We start from the raw sequence: 21667 nt of genomic DNA, 5'->3' as shown, positions 1-21667 counted from the left end.
TTTTCAGCAAGTCTAACACAAAAGATGTTTGGAGGTCTCTAAGAATGTATGTATATTTTYTTGAGTGAAAAATGGGAATTTTCCTCATGGAAAACCTTCTCTTCTGTTTCAAGCAACTTTCTTGACTCTCTTTACTTTTTAATATTTTTTTCTCTGCTGCAGTCGAATGGCATCAGACTATTTCCTTCACACAATGTTCATTTTGATGACAAGTCAAGATAAGACTTCTTTTCTCAACATTGCAATATTATATTTAGTTTGTAAAAACCTATAGTTTCAGTATTTTTCCCAAGTTGAGTTTCAACTTTAATTATTGCTATAAAATATATATATATATATATATATTTGTATCCTCCACTGGTGACAGCCATTCAAGACAATGAAAAAAGAACGCCTGTCTTAACATACTTTGCTTAAGGTTGTCTTGCATAAAGTATAATTTGATTTTAAGCTGGGAATTCAATTTCACTTGTCAATAAGCATTTAACACCCCTATAAGAATTTATTATTATTTGCGCATTTCACTGCCTTATACAAATAACAAAAAACTTAATTTGTGTTCTTTGAAATTCATTATAAGGAAAAAAGAGATGAAAAACTCAGAGAAGTTATCTGTCTTGGCTCAAACAACAAACTCCTTTTAATAAATGACCTACAACTGCGACAATATATTTTCACTAAATGCCAATAAAATGTTGACTGATAGTATCTCAGAGTGACTGTATTATAATTTCTTCTCATAATACCCTAGCTAAATGACAGTTGCACTTTTCTGTTTTGTGTTTTTCAGTTCTAAATATTTTTAAAATGATATTTTATATAGTTCTTAGTGGAAAGAATGGGGTCTGAGTGCATCTTTTGATAAAAACTCTGTGATCTAAACCAACATGTTGTTAGATAGTAACATAAAACAGGTTCTTCCATGAGATGCTTCTGTTCCTAGAAACAATTTAAAGAATTGTACATTCCCAGTTCTTGCTTTTCTTCTGATAAAAGGCCTTTCACTCATCTTTGTAGGCTGTTCTGTTTTGCACTGCTTTGTTTGGGGATACCAGAATTTAATTATCTTCAGTATTGGACAGATCTGGACTCGAATCAACATAATTGAAAGCTTCCTTATTTGTGAAAGTTGAGCTCAAAGTCAGACTGTGCCGTGGATTCACAGGTGCAAGTTCATTTAACACAATATTGTCACTTTTTACAAGAGTTGCCTTGTCCATGTGTTCTCTACTGTATCTCGAAACAACAGCATCAAGGAAGTCCAGTTTTGGTGGCAAAGTCCCACTTTCAAATAGGTATTTTGCTAAGTAGGAGACTATAATGTTAGTAAAGAAGGAGGTAAGCATAGCAAGTGTTTTAAATGGGAATCGCTGGACGTAGATATTATTTTCATCTGGATAGCAGCCAGGATAGTAGATCAAGGGCTGAAGATACAGGTACGGTTCTCCTCCAGTTATTCTGAGAAGCAGGCCAAAGAAATATCCTGCAATGGCACCATACGTGTTGGTTCCTTTAATAAATAACACACACAGGAGCTGAGGGAATATGATGATATAAACAAGATCAGAGCTGAGGTACCACAGGCCATACACAGATGAAGCTAGCAATGCCATTGCTGTTGCTGATGCTCCAAAGAGAAAAACTGTGATTCTCATCACCCATACGATTTCCTTGTCCGAGGCCTGTAAAAGGAGTGCAGCGTTAGACTTGTTTATATTAATAGATATGCATACATATGCCTTCACTTGTGAGTATAGTCTGGATATAATTGGATATTACATTGTCAAAAGAAATTTTGCATGATAAATTTAACAATACTTTACAAAATAATATTTCTATATCAAGTTCAAGCACTGAGAAAAAAAAGAATCCAAGGTTATAGCTGCTATTCCTAAAGCTGTTAATCTTTAAGCAGAAGGAAAAATTTGATAGCTTGGCAAGAAAGAAAGCAAAAACAGATCAGTAGAAACTTTAAAAAAAAAATGCGCTATTGATCAACAGAAAAATACTATCAAGTTTTAGAATCTCTCTTCTCCGCTTCCGTAGAAAAGCACCCACTTACTAGTCCATTCTGTGCATGTTTCATGTGTTAATCGATTTCCTGATAAATTAATAATTCAGAAAAATGCCTTGTTTCATTAAGGATTTAAATAAAACTTATGGTGACAGCAATAATTAGGAACAGTCTGGATACACTTAAGTGCCATTAAAAATACTTGAAAGCAATCAAGCAATCTCCCTAATATGTCTTCTTCTCTTATGGTCAGTTGCAACTATAAACACTTTTATGGCTTTCAGTTTGTTCAAAATACTGTTGGGAAGAAATGCTCTAGTCTTTCTAGTCAGAGACAGGAACCTGGAAGAGTTGTTTCAGCATATAATGAYAGTTTATGCTTCATCTAGTTAGGGCATCGTTTATTTTCTCTAAATGTAAAAAAGATGAAAATGTAATCTCACGTTTTGCCGAAATGAAAGCTGGTAAATGTTCCGAGCAAACATAGAACTTGCTGATAAAATTGAAGAGTCGGCTGAGGACATTACAGCAGCAGATACAGCACCCAGGCCGAAGAAAGAGATGTATACTGGGCAAAGATACTGAAGCACGATTGGTAAAATCATATCTGCTTCCTTCTTGGTCATGGGGTCCGGAGGACCATAATCAGTCTCATTCCAGGCTGCAATATGGACATAAACCATTAATTATATTATATCTTGACTTCATGTGTAATGAACTACCCATATTGACACATTTTTACTCACATTCAGTGCCCAATCCAAATCATTGCTGAGGCTGGGTGAGTGACATTACAGAAACTCATTATCCCACTGATTTCTGTCAGGCAGATTTAATTCTGCCTCATCATTTTTCTTTCTATTTCTCATCTATAAGATAAATCTGACCACAGTCACTGATTATCCTCCAGGATTTTTAAAATTAAAAGATTACATTACTTGTAAATATTATTTGTCTCAACAAAACAAGTCTGGGTCCATGTTGATCAGGATGTGTTTAACTCTCTTGATTWCAGATTTAGAGCAAAGAGCTATATGTCAAGCATTTCTAATATAAAATAGCTTCTACAGTTTAGCTACATGGTCATTGTGAGAGGAATCACTCTCACTATGACAAAGAAGCTGACAAAAATATGGTTAGGATGAGAAATCCTTGATAAACGGCTTCCCTGAAACAACTACAATACCCATACAGTTTTTGTAGCTATTATCATTATGATCAAATTAGGTACTAGGTACTAGTAGGTATTAGCAGGTACTAGGGTGTATCTAAAATGTTAACATCTGCAAGAACCTTGAATAGGCAAAATAATTTCATCTCAGGAACTGGGAGAGGAATGATTCCTTCAGAAACATCATTTCATAATATTATTTCTTAGTATTGTCTCCCATTTAAGAAGTCAATTGATTAAGTGTTACCTTGTTCAATTTTATCTACTATAATTTTTGTGATTTTTTACACATTTATTTTGAATTTACCTGTGGATGCTCCAATTGCACCAATGAGTATCGCAGGAAGAGCCATTACAAGACAGCCAAAAGCAGCCAGAAATGACAGAACTTGAGCATATGTGGCAGAAGATGAAGAAAGAACTCGCTGGAAATATGCTTGCCATGGGATTCCTCCTAATGTCTGCAAAGATGATGAGTAGCATCCTGTTACGGGGGCTGAGGGTGGATTTCCTAGCTATCCTCATAACACATAGAAGCATCATTTGAATGTGCTCCTCTCCCCATTTGCTGCTCTTTCATTTATTGAAGCTCAATCAGTAATAATTGCTATAACTTGCATTCTCACAAATAATGTTAGGATTTCTCAGATTCAGTTAAATCTCACTCTTTTAAGCAGCTTATCCCTTTGTACAATTAGCATCAATACTTTGCACATGTGTAATCCTCTGTAATCCCAAGGTATTCTGAGCTGCATAAATACCTGATAAATCCTTACAAAAGGTCATAAAATACTATTGCTGTATTTCTTACTTGGAGAACCTGGCCTTCAGTATCCTGCTCTCACCCCAGTTTAGTCACTGGTAAGATTTAGAGGCAAGCTTATTATCTGCCTTCCAGAATGCCTGTGGCCATCAGATACGTCCTATATAAATTTAACAAGAACCTAAAAAAAATCTTGCACGAKCTCAATCAGGCATCATAGCAATACAAAGTAAGTACAAGAAATACAAAGGTATAAACTATTTTTTTTATGGTGGCATCCCTTCTTTTGAGTTAGGTATATAACAGAGAAGACCTGCTTAGGGTTAAAATTTTATGTACAAAATATGACACAAATAAAATATTACTGAAGTTTAAAAAAAAATAGTAAAAATTTCATCTTCAGAGTAGAATTTGAATAGTCTCCAATAAGGAAAAGAARGACCTATAACTAAACAGCATGAAAAGAAAACAGTATGTAAACTAATTGCTCACTAAAAGTACACTGTCTAATTCTATATGTCAAATAGGGCAGGAGACATATAGATCTAAGAGTGTGTATGCAGGTGTTTCATATGTGTTTCATGCTCACACAGGGACTAAATGAATGTTGCACAAGCAAGTCTGATTTTGACGTGCTATTTATGAGTTTTACCCTTTGCAACCTTYATAATATTGCCTTAATAAAGCTGTGTAAACATGTGTAAATATCTTGATCTATAAAGAACAGATCTATAAAGAAACAGGCAGAGTGAAAAGAAAATATGTAACAATTTCACACCATTAAAGCATTCATTTGGTCATAGGCAGAGAAGAAACCATAATTTTACCAAAATAAGGTTAAATATTTTAGCTAGTGTCATGCTTTGGATCTTTGACTAGCTCTAAAAAAGCTAAACTTGATGAAAAAACATATTTTCCTAGCTAAATTATTACTCTGAAGATCTTTGATTGAAAATTCTTTTTAAAAAGAAAGAAATTCCAGACTAGATATGATAATAAAACCAGCATAGAATTACTGAAAGACATTATGAATGGAAAATGTTAGCACATGTGGTTAGGTTTTATAATGGAAAATACTTAATAACCAMCAACCCCATATGCAATAGATGGATTTTAAATAAGGAAAGCTTTCAGCTCGTTCTGGCATGTTGTGTGTATGAATTCATCCATCCATCTCTGCAGAACTTTTTTTCTACAACATGTATAATTAAGACATATATAATCACTAGTAAAAATCACTTGTATAAAATTATATATTGCCTCCTGCAATGCACATACTTCTTTGCCAAGAAAGACATCAGTTAGGTATTAGCCACACACTTCTAATTAGTTTTAGCATAAATCAACTCTTTCAAACTAATGATATTTAAATTGTGTTACTGGTGATGCTGACTCTGAGAGCTGCGCTACAACATCCTATTGATATTTCACTAAAATCATTCACATGCCCAGAAATATTTAGTAGGAGTCAAGAGGGTAAAAAAAAATCAGTTTACCGGAAACACTTAAATAGACTCTACTTTTTCATACGTCCCAGKAACGTAGCATGAGTTCTTAAATGTACAATTACTTTGTACAAGTCATCACTTACYAGCAGAAGGAAATTGTCCAGCCATGTGTAAATGTCAAGTGAGTTAATAGTTCCAAGCCAAGGTGCTTGGTACACCTCTTGCACAGCTGTGAGCCCGATGTCTGTCACTGCAGGATGCGACATTGCAAAGGGTACACTGATCCACTGTAACCAAAGGAAAATGCTTAATTCAGGTCTAAACAAGGCATGCTAAACCCAAGAAATTACAATATTAACACTACTCTGTTTTTCTTCTTGCACACTACACATCAGATGCAAAGCTGAGTTGCAGAGTCAAGCTGTGTGCCAGTCAAAGGCTTCTAAAATCCAGAGATAATGGTARTAGAGTTGGATAGCTTACTTCTCCTCTTCAGGGTAAAGTTCTGGAGAGTGTGGGCACAAGAATTAATCATTGTAAGTCTGTGTTTCCCAAACTTTTGAAAGCTTTAGGAAAAATAAACCAATGATACCATCAGTAGGAAACACATATTTACACATCTTCACTACACTTCCCTATATTTTACAAGTATTCTTTTACACCCTCCTCTGGATCACACTTTAGAGTGATCCAGTTTACATCTACATGTAAACTTGAGCAATAACACCAGGACTTGCTCCAAATACATCCAAATGCTTCGGAAAGGGTTTTAGTCCAACACCAAGCTACATGGTGACAGCAGAGAGGTGCTGCAGGTGAATCCCCATCTTTCATGCTCCAACAGCCCAGTGCTACAGCACTTTCTATCTAGAGAACATTCTCACTGTGGACTATTTCACGTCTTGCCCTTTTGAATCTTGGCCAAAAGATCAACTGACAAAACCTACCCAGAAAAGGTTTCTGCCAGAGGGAAGGTTTCCTTCACACCAACAACTTTTTGAGCATAAATACTCTTTTTCCATCCTGTCCATTTCACAATGGAATAAGCTGTCAGATGCCCAAGTGTGGATTCTGCATAGATTCCACTGAAAGGAAAACCAGATTTTGTGCTGTATGGAATACCTAATTTCTAGCACAGAACTCCTAAGCCTCCAATGATATCAAAAAACAGGCAGAGTGCCATTATCCAATTGATCACATTTAAATGTATGGGGTTAACAGCAGTGAAGAGGGGAGAAATGATGTCTATTTTGAAAAATGATGTCTATTTTGTTTCACAGTTATTGTAACACTAAGTGAAGAATATCTGAATTATTGTTATGTTTGGCAATGCTGCCTGTTATTCAGGTTGTTTATCAAATGCAGTAGGTCACTTTTCTTTAATGTATTACTTGGAATTTGAGCCCTTGGGCATAAATTTTCCTTGGTTAGTGTCTGCTTTGACTTTTCTGGGAAACATCATCAAAATGTATATCTTGTCAAAATGAAACATTCTAACACTCTTTTTTACTGAAAAAATCACAGGAAACAAGGATATAAAATGTATTCTTTTTTTTTCTTGCTTGTGACTCTCAAATCAAAAATTTGTCTATGTGATAAATTTCTGAAGAATGGCAGTTTGGACATACTCAGATGAGAATTTTAGGAGTGTCAATAGACTCCATCTGCAGCCTGCATGCCATAGCCCAGGTTTTAATAGGAATTCTATTGAAAACTCATAATGTATGTGCTCTTGTAGTCCACTTGAGTTCCTGACAGATCCTAGTTCTTTGCGGTCTCAGGGACAATCTCTGCATCAGCYATAGAACAAGTCAAGATACACATGCTGTCCCTGCAGCTCACTGACACGTCATATGCATATATGTCCATGCAGTTAGATGCCCTTTTCCTCTTGCTGTGGAAGTAAGAGTTGGATCTAAAACCACTCCATGAAGAGCTTGAAGATTTAGTACTTCTATGTAAAGCTTTCAGCCCCAGCATACATGGGATTATAAAAATGGTTCCTTGTACATGACCTTGCTGTTTATTTTAAATGGGAAATTTCATAAAGATGAAAAACTGAAGTAAAAGAACATCATTAAAGCTTCAAAACTAAGCATTTCAAAGACTGCTTTGTGACTCTTATTTGTCCCCCACCCTCCTTGCCAGGTTCACGTTGCCTTTAATTGCAGGATCACACATTATTCTTCCCACAGGTCCAGGCATTATGCAGTTCATGAGTAATCCTCATTCAAAAAGCATTTCTATATTTTGATTTATCTACATAGATATCTACTTATTTATTTCGGGAAGTTTTGGAAACTGAATGGTTCACACATATTAACATACACATTAGAGAAAGGGATGAATCTTCCCCACTGTTCATGTGAAGAGTATCAGCAAATAAGATTTGGAGTAACTACTAATTTGAGGAGGCCATCTGGAACTTGGATTTGCCTTTTCCAGAGTGTTTAGCACCATTCCCATGAAGTCAGTTACCGCTGGGAATGTTTAGTATTTCTGCAAGTTAGGCAACAGGCCTCACTGTAGGAAGCCACAGAGTGAGGACTCACACATGGTTAGTGACCACCTGTGTGCAAGCTCTGGCTGAAGCAATTTCCCCAGAGCTACACAAAAACTCTGTTGAAAGACCAGAAAATACTGTGGTTCCCTAAGGTGCTGTTCGGTTCCTTGACCTTCTGCTAGTCCTTTTATTTCTGCATGTCTCAGATCCCTGTACACCTGCAACTATCTGTTACTGGCACTGGCAAACAAAGTCAGCAGCTCCTTTCACTCTGTCCCTGTGATCTGACCCCAAAGATCTTCTGCATTAATGTTTTTTAAACTAAGGCTTAAACAACAGCAGTAAAAAGAGCTGAAGACCACCCACTAGCATATCATTAACTGCAGGTTCGTAATACCCTATTCAAACAGCAGGTCATCTGGTAAATCTCTCCAGACTATGATCTCCATGATGAATGGAGGGAAATGAGAGAAGAATCAAGAAGGTGATTTAAAACAGCTTAACCTCGCTGCCACAGGTAGGTGGTATGAATATCTACAGGAAAGAGAAGTGGAGAGCATTTCTACTCTCCAGTTCCACTTCCAGAATTTCTGGGCTGATTTCCTTGCTGCTCTCTGCCTTTGATGTCTTGTCCCAGTGATGTGCCACAGTTGCAGGGACAGGTAGGGATGGAGTCAGTGCCAGCCTATCCTAAACCACATTTATTTCCCGAAAGGGAAATTACAAGACTGCACTATCAGACTGATTATATATTAAAAAAAAGAGAAAAGAAAAAAAAAAAAAAAGAATAATAGAATAATTAGACTTCTTGTCAGCATTGCAATACAAGTCCAGTCTGTACACTTACATAATGCAGACTCTGCAAAGTTTTTCTTTGAGTGGAGATATTCCTCCTCTCCCTTTTCAGTGGAGATACGATTCAAAATATAAGCTGTAGGTACTAGGCAACAGTATTTGTTATAATGCTCAGGGCAAAACCACTTATGCCTCTACAAAGAAGGGAAAAGAAAAGCCAGACTCACCAGCCCTAGGAAGATGCAGAAGAGCTGGACTACATCCGTGTAGGCCACAGAATATAGACCACCCACAAGAGTGTACATAGTTGCAATCAGGGCAGAAATAATAACTGAAATATTGATGTTAATGTCAATGATCACACTTATTGTGGCACCTGTGGGGAAACACAAAACACTGTATCTCATTATACATCTGATGACAAAGCTTGCCTTTGTTTCTGTGAAGGAAATCACTTCAGGGAGAATATATATATGCAGGTGCTAGTTTGCTATGCAGTCTGATATTTGATTTCTTACCAGAAGACCTGATATTTGGTGACAGCATGGATGTATAGCCTCCATGTTCTTCTGACTTTAGCATCTAAAATTTTTATGTATTCTTAAAAGAAAAAAAAAAAGGAGAAGGGAAGGCTTCCACTAGTATTTCCTTACACTCATGTTCTGTCCTTTTCCTCATGGATATTGGTGAAAAGAAGCCATGTATACACTGAAGCCTCCCTGGCTGAGTTAAAGTTGCAAGGGAGCAAACTGGGGTACTGTATTGGGTCCAAGGGAATTCTGTTTCAACATACCCTTCCTGAACAAGGCCATTTTGGCAAAGGAAGGAATGGTATGGCAGGCATCAGCTGTATAGGGAGAATTGCCCGCTCTTTTCTCCACAGTGCTCTTGAGTTATTTACATGGAACAAGATGGTTTCTTTGCAAATTGGAGAATCCATCCTCTGTTGCCAATATGAAAATCTAGTACTTCTGCAGACATGATAAGCAGATTTCATTTACGGAAAAGAAACTGCAATATTCAGTTGTTGGATTAATATCCACAGAATAGCTCATAGAGTTGCAGAATMACAKAATTGCTGAGGGGAAGGTAGCTCCAGGGACTATCTAACTGAACACTATGCTCCAAGCAGGTTTCTCTAAAGCGGATTGCTCACTTTGGCTCAAGTTGTGCCAAGGGAGTTTCAGGTTAGACATTAGGAAAAATTTCTACACAGAAAGAGTGGTGAAGCCTTGCAATAGGCTGCCCAGGGAAGTGGCGGAATCACCATCCCTGGCAGTGTTCAAGAAATGTGTAGATGTGGCGCTTAGGGGCATGATTTAGCAGGTATGGTGTTGAAGGGTTTGTGGTTGGAGTGGATGGTCTTGAATGTCTTTTCCAACCATAATAATTAGAATCATAGAATCATAGAATCATAGAATCACAGAATTGTTAAGGTTGGAAGAGACCTCAGAGGTCATCGAGTCCAACCCCTCTGCTCACACAGGGTCACCTAGAGCACGTGGAACAGGGCTGCGTCCAAGCTGGTTTGGAAGATCTCCAAAGAAGGAGACTCCACAACCTCCCTGGGCAGCCTGTTCCAGGGCTGTCACCCTCACTGTCAAGAAGTGTTTTCTTAAGTTCCTGTGGAACTTTTGGTGCCTCAGCTTGTGGCTGTTTCCTCTAGTCCTATCGCTGGCCACCACTGAAAAGAGGCCGCCCCCTCCTCCTCACTGCCTCCCTTGAGGTATTTATAGACACTGATCAGGTCCCCCCTCAGCCTTCTCTTCTCCACGCTGAACAGACCCAGCTCCCTCAGCCTTTGCTCACAGGGCAGATGTTCCAGGCCCCTGATCATCCTCGTAGCCTTGCRSTGGACTCTCTCCAGCAGCTCCGCATCCCTCTTGTCCTGGGGAGCCCAGAATTGGACACAGTCTCCAGATGTAGCCTCACCAGGGCTGTGTAAAGGGGGACGATCACCTCCCTCGACCTGCTGGAGACGCTCTTCTTAATGCACCCCAGGATCCCGTTGGCCTTCTTGGCCACCAGGGCACACTGCTGCCTCATGGTCATCTTGTCATCCACCATGACAAGGAAGTCCATTCACATCTACTGTTGGATTCATTTCCAAGTGAGCTTTGGCTTTCCTAGCTCCATCCCTGCACGTTCAGACAGTGCCTCTGTATTCCTCATAAGCCACTTGCCTTCCCTCTATCACAATTCCCTTTTATATATGAATTTAGTCAACAGGTCCTTGTTCATCCATTCTAACATCCAATTACTTGCTTGATTTCCTCCTTGTTGGGACAGACCATTCTTGAATATGGAGGAAGGGATCCTTGAAAATCAGCAATTTCTCCTGCACCTCTCTTCTCATCAGGACTGTTTCCCAGGGAGTTCTTCAGAGTAGGTCAAGAGTAGGTTAAGATTCAGGCTCTTGACCTGAAGAGGTCAAGATTTTCTCTCCTGAAGTCCAGGGTTGCAGTCCTGCAATTTTTCCTGCTTCTTTTGCTGAGAATCCTGAACTCTACCAACTCATGGTCACTGTAACTCAGTATTCACTAGTTCTTCCATATTCGCAAGTATGATGTCCAGCTGAGCATCTTCTTTCATTGAATGCTTAGTCATCTGTGYCAGGAAATTATCATCCTTGCATTCTGAAAACCTTCGGAGTTACCCCATTGACTTTCCAATGCATGTTGGGATGCATATACATTTGTCTTAAATGAATTAGCTATTTAGCTATTTTAAGTGACTGTAGTCTTCATAAATCCTACTTAAAAACATCTCACTTTCAAATGTTTCAATAACTCTTAGTAAGTGAAGGCATTTGTGGATGTAGCCTAATCACATAGACAGAGAAGATAGGCTGAGAACAGCAGAGAGCTGCCAAGTTGCAGAATGAACCTTCAAGGTTCATGTGTTAAAGGATATGGTGTTGGATCTCTGTCACAAAGTGGGAAGCCTCGCTTTTCCCTTCTAGAATCCTATCAAACAAAGAATCATGAAGATTAAAAAATCTGGTGAAGAATTTTGGAATTAAATCTTCATTGGTGAAGCCCTTGTGCATATTAGGAGGTATAATATAATCAGGTCTATTAACAGAACAGTTAAAACAGAGGCTTTCAGTCACCTTTATTGTCTTCAACCATTAGCTTTTAATATAAATTCTGCTAGAAAGGCATTCACACCACTTGCTTTGAAATATCACAGATCAGCTTGTCCTCAATCAGAAAGAAGTTTATTTCAAATACTCAGAGAGTTCTTCAAGCTATTCAACTCCTATCACCTCAGCATGTAGTTTGTTCTTAGACCTTTAAGGGTTTTGAGATGAAATTATGGTAAACAAGCTCCCCATTGCTTTGCAGTTCATCAGAACACAGTTGGGGAGTACCTTCAAAGTTTATTTTCTATTTAAAATAGCTTGTGTTATAAAGCATTACCACATGCATGTGCACTGTAAGTGTGATTAGCCAGTAAAAGTCAAGGGCTTTCTCAGTTCTTGAAGGAGTAGGCCTGAAATATAATTAAAAGCCCTGGCAACTGCTTTTTTTCAGAACTGAATGAGTAGTTGGGTGATTTTCTATTGAGTCATGGTTCCACTAATTCTCTTCATCCTTTCTTGAATCCTAAATGTTTTCTCCATTTTTTGCAAGTAGAAAGACATTTAGAATTGATAATACTTGAATTTATTGATCAGCATCTGTTTTACTTCTATATTTTGTGTGACAGAAGGTTCTGTCTATCTAGATTTCCTATACAGAAAGGATTAATTAATTTTGATGCTTTGGCAATAAAGCTATATGGCCACCCTCTCTTTAGAAGAAATTAATACTGTCTGCTGTGATAACTATGAAAGAAAAGAGGAGCTGGGTCAATTTTGATATAAAAGGGACATTGCAATCATTCATGTCACTGTTACAATTAAGGAAAATTTATTGCTGATTTTTTTCATGTTGTTTGAAAAGGGACCCCTTCTTGGTGACTGAAAATAAAAAGACATGTGATCAATATTCTGATTATTAAGTACCACGGGTTTGAAACACTCACCATCCTCTGCATCCTTTGTCTAAGATGGTTAGCATTTGAAGTCAACATTTTTATGAATTTTTGATTTTCTTAATTCTTTTCACATGTGATAAGTTAATATTTATAATGTTTACTCCTTACCTAAGGCAGAGAAGATGGCAGCAGCCCAAAACATTTCTCCCATTAAAGCTGGAATGAAGAGCAGCCCTCCCATTCTTTTCCCATAAATCTGCTGAAAAGGATCTAGCATTGTTACGTAGCCTTTGGATCGCATGGGTTTTGCAAAAAACAGACCACCTACAAAGAAAAGTAGCAGATAAGAGACTAACTGCAGTGGAGAAATGCATTGCCGTGAAAGGATAAAACATTGATTKTAAACTAAAGGTAGAAAAATATCTGTGTTATTGTTTTTTAAAAGAAATAAGTAAAATTAAAACATTTTCTAAGAACTCACCTCAGATCTCTTCTCCAGAGTTACATAGCACATCTACACCATTAATGTATACTGTCCAATAATGAAAAAAAAATTATTTTGTCTTATTCAGTTTACTTGACTTCATGTTATGAATGCTGTTAATGTTTTGCCAAAAATTGTTACATTTTCTCAAATTTTGGATCTGGCTTTCTATTTTTTTCTTAGCATTCAAATCTCTATGATAGTGGATCTGTCTTTTAGTTTTTTTCTCTAAACATAAAATTGCATAGTTTTTTTTCTCTAAATATAAAATAAAATGAATTTACACTCATGAACTCATGACTCAATAGTGTGCATGGCATAGTGCACACTATTTTTGCAAAACATTTCAGATTTATTACGTATGCTTAAATCAGCATTACTACACCTTCTGCACAGGTCAGATGCCTTCTGTGTTCTTCAGATGTCAGATTCTCTACCTATTTGTCATACTCTTATTTCTTTGAACATACTTTTATTTTCAGGAAATTTAATGTATCTCAATTCTACTCCAACTGGCATATGGACTGAATGCGTACATAATGCACAAAAATCTTCAAGTTCCTTTAAATACTTTCCGTATGGAAAAGAAAAAAGGATATATCTCAGGAAACCTAAATGGCAGTTTTTAACGAAATATATAGATCAGATCTGCACGTGGCTATAACTATATAGACCTCTCTTAGAATAAAACTGCTGAAATATAACATATATGCTGCACTCATAAAATTATATGCTAATAAAATSAACTGTGTAGTATTTGAAGACCCTTAATTAGGTTCTTCATAACAACGTGTATTATATTCATTGTACAGGACACTTTACAAAATTCTCTGTCTTGACTTATATCACTCAGTTCACTTAAAAAGTTCCCTGAAGAGAAGGTACTGATTTGCCAAACAAAAATTTTATATTCTTTATGTTACTCTGTCTCAAGGCAGGTTGGTTGGATGCAGAGACCCGTTAGCAATTTTTTTACTATAGCATTGTTCATGAATCCTGTTCCTATTCTGTTTGTTATATTTGCATCACAGAAAACCATTAAAAGAGAAAAATAAAAAAAAAGGTAGTATAATCTATTGGGCACTTAAATCACCTGTCAAAGGAAAAGGAAGCAATTTCAACCTTTAAATCTAAACTGCATGAAAAAGTAAGAAAATTCATATAGCTGGAGCAAGAGGTATATGCAAGAGGTAAAAGCAAGATCAGACAAAACTTAAATCTTTCCAATCTAAAGCAACAATATGCCTAGCCATTTATTTCTTTTTTTTTTTTTTTTTTTTTTTTTTTGAGATGAACAACTCCTTATTCCCCGTGGCATGCACAGGTCATGCCTGCAGAAATGCTTTCCTCACTGTGTTCTGCAGAGAGCTATATGGTCATAAAATGCAAACTTTCCTCTTTTCTGCAGTTATCTGCACTTACCATTTTGATGAAGATATCTGGATTTCTTTAAAAAAAGCTGGAAATGAGGGAAGAGTCTAACCAGCCCCCTCCTCCCCCAGGAGACTATTATTAAGCTGTCTTAGTTATACCGGGGCTAGAAAGCAGGAAGATGCTTGTGGCTATGACCCTAATGACCTCTTAATAACATCAATGGATCATAACCCTCATGACGTCGCAAAAAAAAACAACTGATCCAGGCAGGCATCTACCATTATTGTGTGCCTTACAAGAAACAGAGCTACTGTCAGGGATGGCAGCTATGAGTGGAAGTGGAGATGGCTTGCACAAAGCAAAGAATGATATTCTTGATGTGCAAAGTCACTGCCTGGGAAGAAAGGGTTTAAAGGGAAATAGGGAGTCGGAAAGCATTTCCAGGGGGAGCAAAGAGCCATGACGTCACAACATAAACCAAGTTTTACAGAAAGAAATAAAAAGGGCAAGAAGACCTGGGAAGACAAAACAAAGGCACTGAATAAGTGAGAGGAACACCTAAAAAGAAAAAAAAACCCTCAAAATAGACTGAGAAATCAAATATTACTAGAAAGGTTAATATACCAATTGTTTTAATGAAAGATGAAAAATGCAGATTTTTTTTTACAAACACACTCTTTTTAAGTGGTTGCATAAGCTTTTGTCTTAGGGACATGATCTGTTCACAAACTGAGAAGATGCAGTTGATAACTTCGTGGCACATATATGTTGATTCACAGCATAATAGTTTGCCTAAAAGCTGTACTGTTGTTTGACACATGGTGTGAATTTTTGTATTATTATTACTTTTAAGGAGAATAAAATACTGAGACTATATTTCTGGGATAAGATGTACAAAAAAAAAAAAAAAAAAGAATTGCAATGCTGTCTGTATTTTAGACACAAACCCTTCACATAGCAGTCTTAAGTGTTTGCATTTTGACATATGATTTAGAACTTCAAACTACATTGAAGAGGAAGGTTAGTCCAATTTTAGGGCAAGAGATTGGTTCTATTACAGATTTCCTGAAAAAATATCTAGGCAAATTAATTAGACTTTCTGTGGAAATCTGTAAGCTTATAGCATTTGCCACAGGAATATTTACCATTCTTAAGGTCTACCATTTTGAAATGTCCTGATACTACCGTGTTCCAGATCACAAAGGCAGTGAATATATAAAACGGAGTATATATTACAAAAAACAAACAAACAAAATGTTTTTTATTGTGGTCTCTGTAGCTCGCTAATGAGGTTGCATGAATTAGATTTACGTTGCCAAGACATTCGGGGAACTTAAGATAGTGTTTGCTCTATGCATCATTTTTCTTTTCCAGTCTAGCAGAAGGTTTTCAATTTACTTCATTGGTCATTTTTCATGTCCTGTTTGCTGCATTTTAAATGATGGTCTTATCATCAAAATTCTTTAAAATGAAAGACTATTAGCTTTTGTTGCYCACTTACCTACGATCAGACTAAGGGAATATCCGATAGGTGCCTGAGCCCAAGCCAGACCGTAGCCTGGGACATATACAGCTTCTGCTGTCCCATTGATATAACCTCCTCCAACCCAGGTGGCTGAAAAAGAAATGGTGGAAATATCTCTAAGGCACACAAAGAAAGAAAATCTCTCACATTCTAGCATGAAATTATCATCACTTAAAATATTTCTTTTTTTTTATTTTATGTATTACTATTTGAATCTCAGTCAGAGCATCCTTCTATAAAAGATAATCCTTATTTCAAAAAAATATATACCCTGAACATACGACAAGAGAAACCAGATGGACTTAGACAATGACCTCTGTAGCGTTAGTGAAGATGTGGGGGCCACTATTTGTTTGGAAGGAATGAAGCAGATCCGCTCACTAACCATCATCATTTCCTTTGTGTTAATCAAAGGAGAGATGTAAGGAGGGATCTGAGGAAGAGCAATAAATATACAATGACAAAACCAACCCTCTTGGGATAACTCAGAGAATTTAGATTAGACAACAGTTTAATGAATGCAATGAATGTACTTGTTACAAAGACCTATGAGAAAAAAAAAAGTCTTTAAGATCTTATTTAGTTTTAAATTGTAGCTACATTAAGCAGATTTAGCAAATTCTGAGTTCTTTAAATGCTACCTTTCTATATGGTGCTGCAGTGGTTTTGTTCAGAAACTTAAGCTTTCAACTTTGACACATCTGTATTCTAGACATGATATAACAGTTCATATTTAATCTTATTAAGAATCAGCAATATATTTAATATATCAACCTCAGGCCCTTAATAAATTGTTTTCCTGCCTTAAAGAGGATTTTGGAACTACAATGTGTTTGAAAAATATTCTCGAATACAGAAAGATGTTGTGGGTGGATCTGCAAAAATCATTCATAACATATTACTTAATTAAGTTTTTTTTTTCCAGTTTTCAGATTCTTTGCAAATACTTCTCAATTTTCTCTAAAGTATAATGAATATTTTTTACTGAATTTATGACAAAGTCTGTATTTGAATAGAGTAAATCATYACAAGTGACAATTTTTTGTGATGATATTTTGTATGTATTTGTGATGATTTGTCTCAGAAACTTTTGCTTTCACATATRAGATGACAGTTTCATGTTTAAAAACTCAAAATTGCACGAGGTTTGTTTTCTTTAAACATTCTTCATTTTTTTCCAAGCAGATGGTATAAGCAGCAAATTGTCTGTTTTTAAGAAAATCAAATGAAGGAGAACAAAAATTTATTTTAGATTTCTAAATATCTAGATTGGAACTCTTAACTGATCACTCTCTTATACTTAACTGTCATATATCTAGACGGCCTAGTAGTTCAGAAGGTACTTTTTTTGTTAATCTGATGCTAACTTGCATCATGTCTTTAGAAGTTMACAGGTTGGCATGGAAGATTTAAGCTTCATTTTTATTTTTGATTACTTGATTTCTGTATTGAGGCGTAAAGAAATAAATACATATGTTTATCCATTTTTGCATTTGTGGAGATGGCCTGGAACATCTGCCAAGGACCCAAGAGCCTTAGGAAGGTGCTGCATAGCTCATTTCAGCTGTGTGTACAGAGAATGGGTAGCCAGGATGCACACTCACATCAATAGATACATTAGAAAAGAAATAATGGGATATGATAGAATTGGATTTCATCCTTAGATACAAATTTTCTGATCCTTAGTTTGCTAAGCCACAATTTAAAGTTAGAGTAATATCTTTTTCGGGTGATTTTTTTTAATCAGACAAACGGAAYACAAAATTTAATAATCTGTGGAAACACTTATGTGCTAATCTGTTCTAATCCTCTCTCTGCCTGCTTTCTGAAGGACCCAAAAATGTAGAGAATACTGACATCCATTTAAAACACACCCTGAATGATATTATTGATCAGAAAAATATTGAGAGTATGGAGCTGAATTTTGTTCTAGTTCAAATGAGGAACACAGAAACTCCTCAGAATCTACCAATATGTAGCAAAAGATCAGATGTTTGGATACTTCTCCATAAAATAATCCCTTCACTCATCCAAATTATTGAATCAACTCATCAAGTTATATAAAATGAAATTCCTGGCATAGTGATTATAGAAAACAGAATATAAATAATGATTTTTCTTCTTTGTGGAAGGATGCATAGCTCCATCTAACTAAAAGAAAACTGATGTAAAYGGATCATTACTGTCCTGGTTGTATTTGCCATCATTCATATTAGCCATCTCAAAGATTTAATTTAGGGTTTAATCTCAGTCACAGAAATCAGGAGATACTCTAGATTGTCATAGATATCACTTAATAATTTAATTCCTCCAACTGAGAAATGCTAATAATGCATTCTACGTTTTAACTACGTTCACTTTAATTAATACATACGTACTGTTGTACTGCATTAGTTCATTTTAATACGAGCTGTTGTAATCTGTCCACAATTCAGGCTTCTCATTCTTTCTATTATGATACTTGCTGATATGTTCAGGTTTCTCTAGGCSTCATGTTCAGGCATTTTCACAGCTAGTTGATACAGATTTTTCTCAAACATCCAAATATGTCCATAGACATTATTCATAGGGAGTGTACTTGCTTTAAGGCTTTTAGACACCATTTAGAAAATCAACTATAATTATTCAGAAATCTTGACTCCATTCCTTTGAAGTCATGATACTTATGATTTTAATTTGATATGAAATTTTAATTTGATTTGAAATTTATAGACTGAATTCAGTTATGTTTCCGCAAGTATCCCTAGAAACTGTTGCTTTTTTTTTCAGATATTAAACCAGAAACATGACAGTGTCCATCTTGGACAAGMGAGACAGAATTAGGCTCTCTCTCATTACTGAAAATAATTCACATACACATACACAYACAATACTTCCTAAACTCTTAGGTCCTTGGCAGATATTCCAAACCAGCCTCACATAGGCAAAAGCAGATAGGCTTATGTTATATGGTTTGCTGAATATTGCTGAATAGTCTCAGCAATGATCATCTGCATATAATACTCTGAAAACTTAAAAACATTCCAGTTTATACCCTCTTTTAACAGGCAGGCTTTGTTTGCTAGTTTACATTTAGTCAGTCAAAAGCTGTAAAACAGAAAGTTTATATTGGAGGACCCAAGTAACTCTGGAGGCACGGCTGTGATGTACAAAATGCAGACCTACCATTTATAAAGAAGCAAATAAACCCTTGTTCATTGTGCCTGTTCAGTAAAAATTATTGCTGTTTATGATCAGTCAACACTCACAGGTTAGTTTTTTTTTTTCTTGGTTGATCTTTATTTTTTGCTCTGATTTACAAACTGATTATCCCAATGGCCTTGAGTGAGATGAAATTCAGACTGACCCTGACCATGTAGACTAATGTGCATACCTAATTGTGTATCAGATGTGGAGTGAAAGTCGAATTTATTCTCCATCTCAAAGAGCTTTAGTTGTTGTTTTCATGGAGCACGGAGCTGAACCAGAATGCGAATCCYGATCCTATGAAGTCTGTGATTGTTTTAGTTGAATCAAGGTTTTAGGGTCTGTCTGGCAGTCTTCCATGGAGATGATTTACTACATCACCTCTAGAGTTTGCATGAAATGGGATGTGTGTAGGTGTGAATTGTATTGGTTATAGAAATTGCCTGCAATACAGGAATAGCTCTCATTTGCTTCAGTTGTTTTTATATATATATCTTATRAAATAGAGTTTTGTCTGAGTTTGTCTGTTTTTCTTATAAAATAGAGTCTGTGTCTTCCACGGACAAGGCAGTAAGTCATAACTGTTTCCTCAGGAAACCCCTTTTTTCTTTTCTACTCCCCCTACCTAAGAACTGCAGTCTTGTGACAAGCAGTCTCAGAAAACATCCTGGTTTTGATGCTTTTGAAAACATTTCACTCATCAAAAAATAGTCAAACAATCTCTTCAGCAAATCTAGTCACAGCTGAGTGCTTCAGTACCCAATGGATGATGCATTACAGACAAGTACTGAAAGTATGAAGTCAGCTTTGATTCAAACTAAACTGATTTTGACAAACATCTTTTGCTCCATATCCTGATCTTCRTTCTTCCAATTGGCTAAATGCCGCGTAAAGTGACGGCAAATTCCTCTTAATTAAAGAATACAGAATCTTGGGGCATTTTTTGTCTCTTCCTTATTAGATAATTGTGAAGACAGAATATGACAAAACAACAACAAAAAGAAAAAAACAACAAAACATAACTTGATCAATACAATTTGTGAATTGTATGAGCATTTTCTGTATAGTATTTACAGTATCAAAGAAATTAAGCATGCTTATACAGCATCAATTTGTTTAAAGAAAAATAGTTCTTCTTTTAAGGTTTGTGATTCAATGGCATATATGCACATACATTACTTGAAATTTTGGGTCATATTGTGGAACCCTTGTTTATCCTGGGAAGCCATCTGGTTCATCTGGCCAAACAGTCGTCTACCACTGCAGGGTGTCTCTGTGAGTCAGACAGATTGCACTCTTTATAAAATTAATGATGAACTCTTCCTTCACCCAGGCTTTTCCTACTGATACTTCTATTCACAGTAAGYATTAATTTTGTCAGACTTTGGAGAAAGAAGTTTAAATAATCCATGAGGCAAGTTTGCTGAAGTTACTGAAATTACATATTTGAATATATGCCAGTTTTCTTTTTAAAACTTGTACTTATTTGAGAAACCCTCCCTGTCTTTTTTTTTTAATATAAACTTAATCTGAGCTTATTCAGATTAAACAAAGATAAATGACCATTTTGAATGGCTATAGCAACAATAAACATTATTTTAAAACTAGAATTCTTTGCAAACTATATAAAGCCACTTCCATCTCAAACTTATCTTATTTAAAGATGATTATGAAAGCAGTGARGAAGAAATAGAATGTACTTGTCCTTCAAATTTTTAAAGTATTTGACTTTTTTATATAGTGCCACATTTGGCTTTTCAGTAAGCAGTGTTATCATTGTCTGCCMCTGCTCTTGCACCCCCCTCAAAGTATATACTTTTTCCTCCATTTTGCATTAATCAAAATGAAGATTACACTTATCTTTCATTCAGATAGAAAAGTGGCAAGCCACAATATTGTGTAGAAATTAAAAAAGATTTTTACATACCAGTCATAGTAAATCCACCGACCAGCAAGCCAATGTCTCTTCCGCCGACTATAATAGCTTCGCTGCGATCTCCTTCGCTGCCAGTGTTCTTGGTTTTCCAAGCAGCCCATATTCCAACCGCCAGGATAGCAAGGTAAAATACAACTATGGCCACCAGTCCCTCCACATGAAAAGGCATGTTGATGTCCCGACTCTTTTCTTTGATCCTTATTTCGTTAAGACCTCTGGAGAGAATGCAATAATATATCTGTGTTTAACAAACATCACAAAGATGTTTTTTGAGTCACCATATAAAGAAAATACAGATGAACCACATAAAGAAAATGCAATAATCTCATTGCCGAGATTACTGTAGTGAAATTATGGCATGAGTGTTTCAGAAGTAGTTGAAAATAAGTTCACATACTATCTAAAATGCCCATGGACTTCTAAACAGCAATTACAATGGGAAATGATTGCTAAAGAGTGGCTAAAAGGTATGCACTCATTAGAAAAA

The 21667-nt window shown here is 36.2% G+C and overlaps 1 protein-coding gene across 1 annotated transcript; it reads right to left on the bottom strand.

The window, feature by feature from the left end:
• Positions 1–538: 538 nt before the first annotated feature.
• SLC5A7 (solute carrier family 5 member 7) lies at positions 539–21360 on the bottom strand. Its single transcript, XM_026034454.1, has 8 exons — positions 21172–21360; positions 16035–16148; positions 12844–12999; positions 8922–9070; positions 5540–5683; positions 3493–3646; positions 2458–2675; positions 539–1682 (listed from the first exon to the last, which is right to left on the bottom strand). The coding sequence occupies exons 1-8, from the start codon at positions 21347–21349 to the stop codon at positions 1059–1061; spliced, it is 1737 nt and encodes a 578-aa protein (XP_025890239.1). The 5' UTR covers positions 21350–21360; the 3' UTR covers positions 539–1058.
• Between the last annotated feature and the right edge of the window lie 307 nt (positions 21361–21667).

Source organism: Nothoprocta perdicaria, unplaced genomic scaffold (assembly GCF_003342845.1).
Source record: "Nothoprocta perdicaria isolate Ctin4 unplaced genomic scaffold, notPer1 scaffold_144, whole genome shotgun sequence".
NCBI lineage: Eukaryota > Metazoa > Chordata > Aves > Tinamiformes > Tinamidae > Nothoprocta > Nothoprocta perdicaria.
Note: the sequence above shows the minus strand (reverse complement) of the source record. Positions and strands in the feature narration are given on the sequence as shown.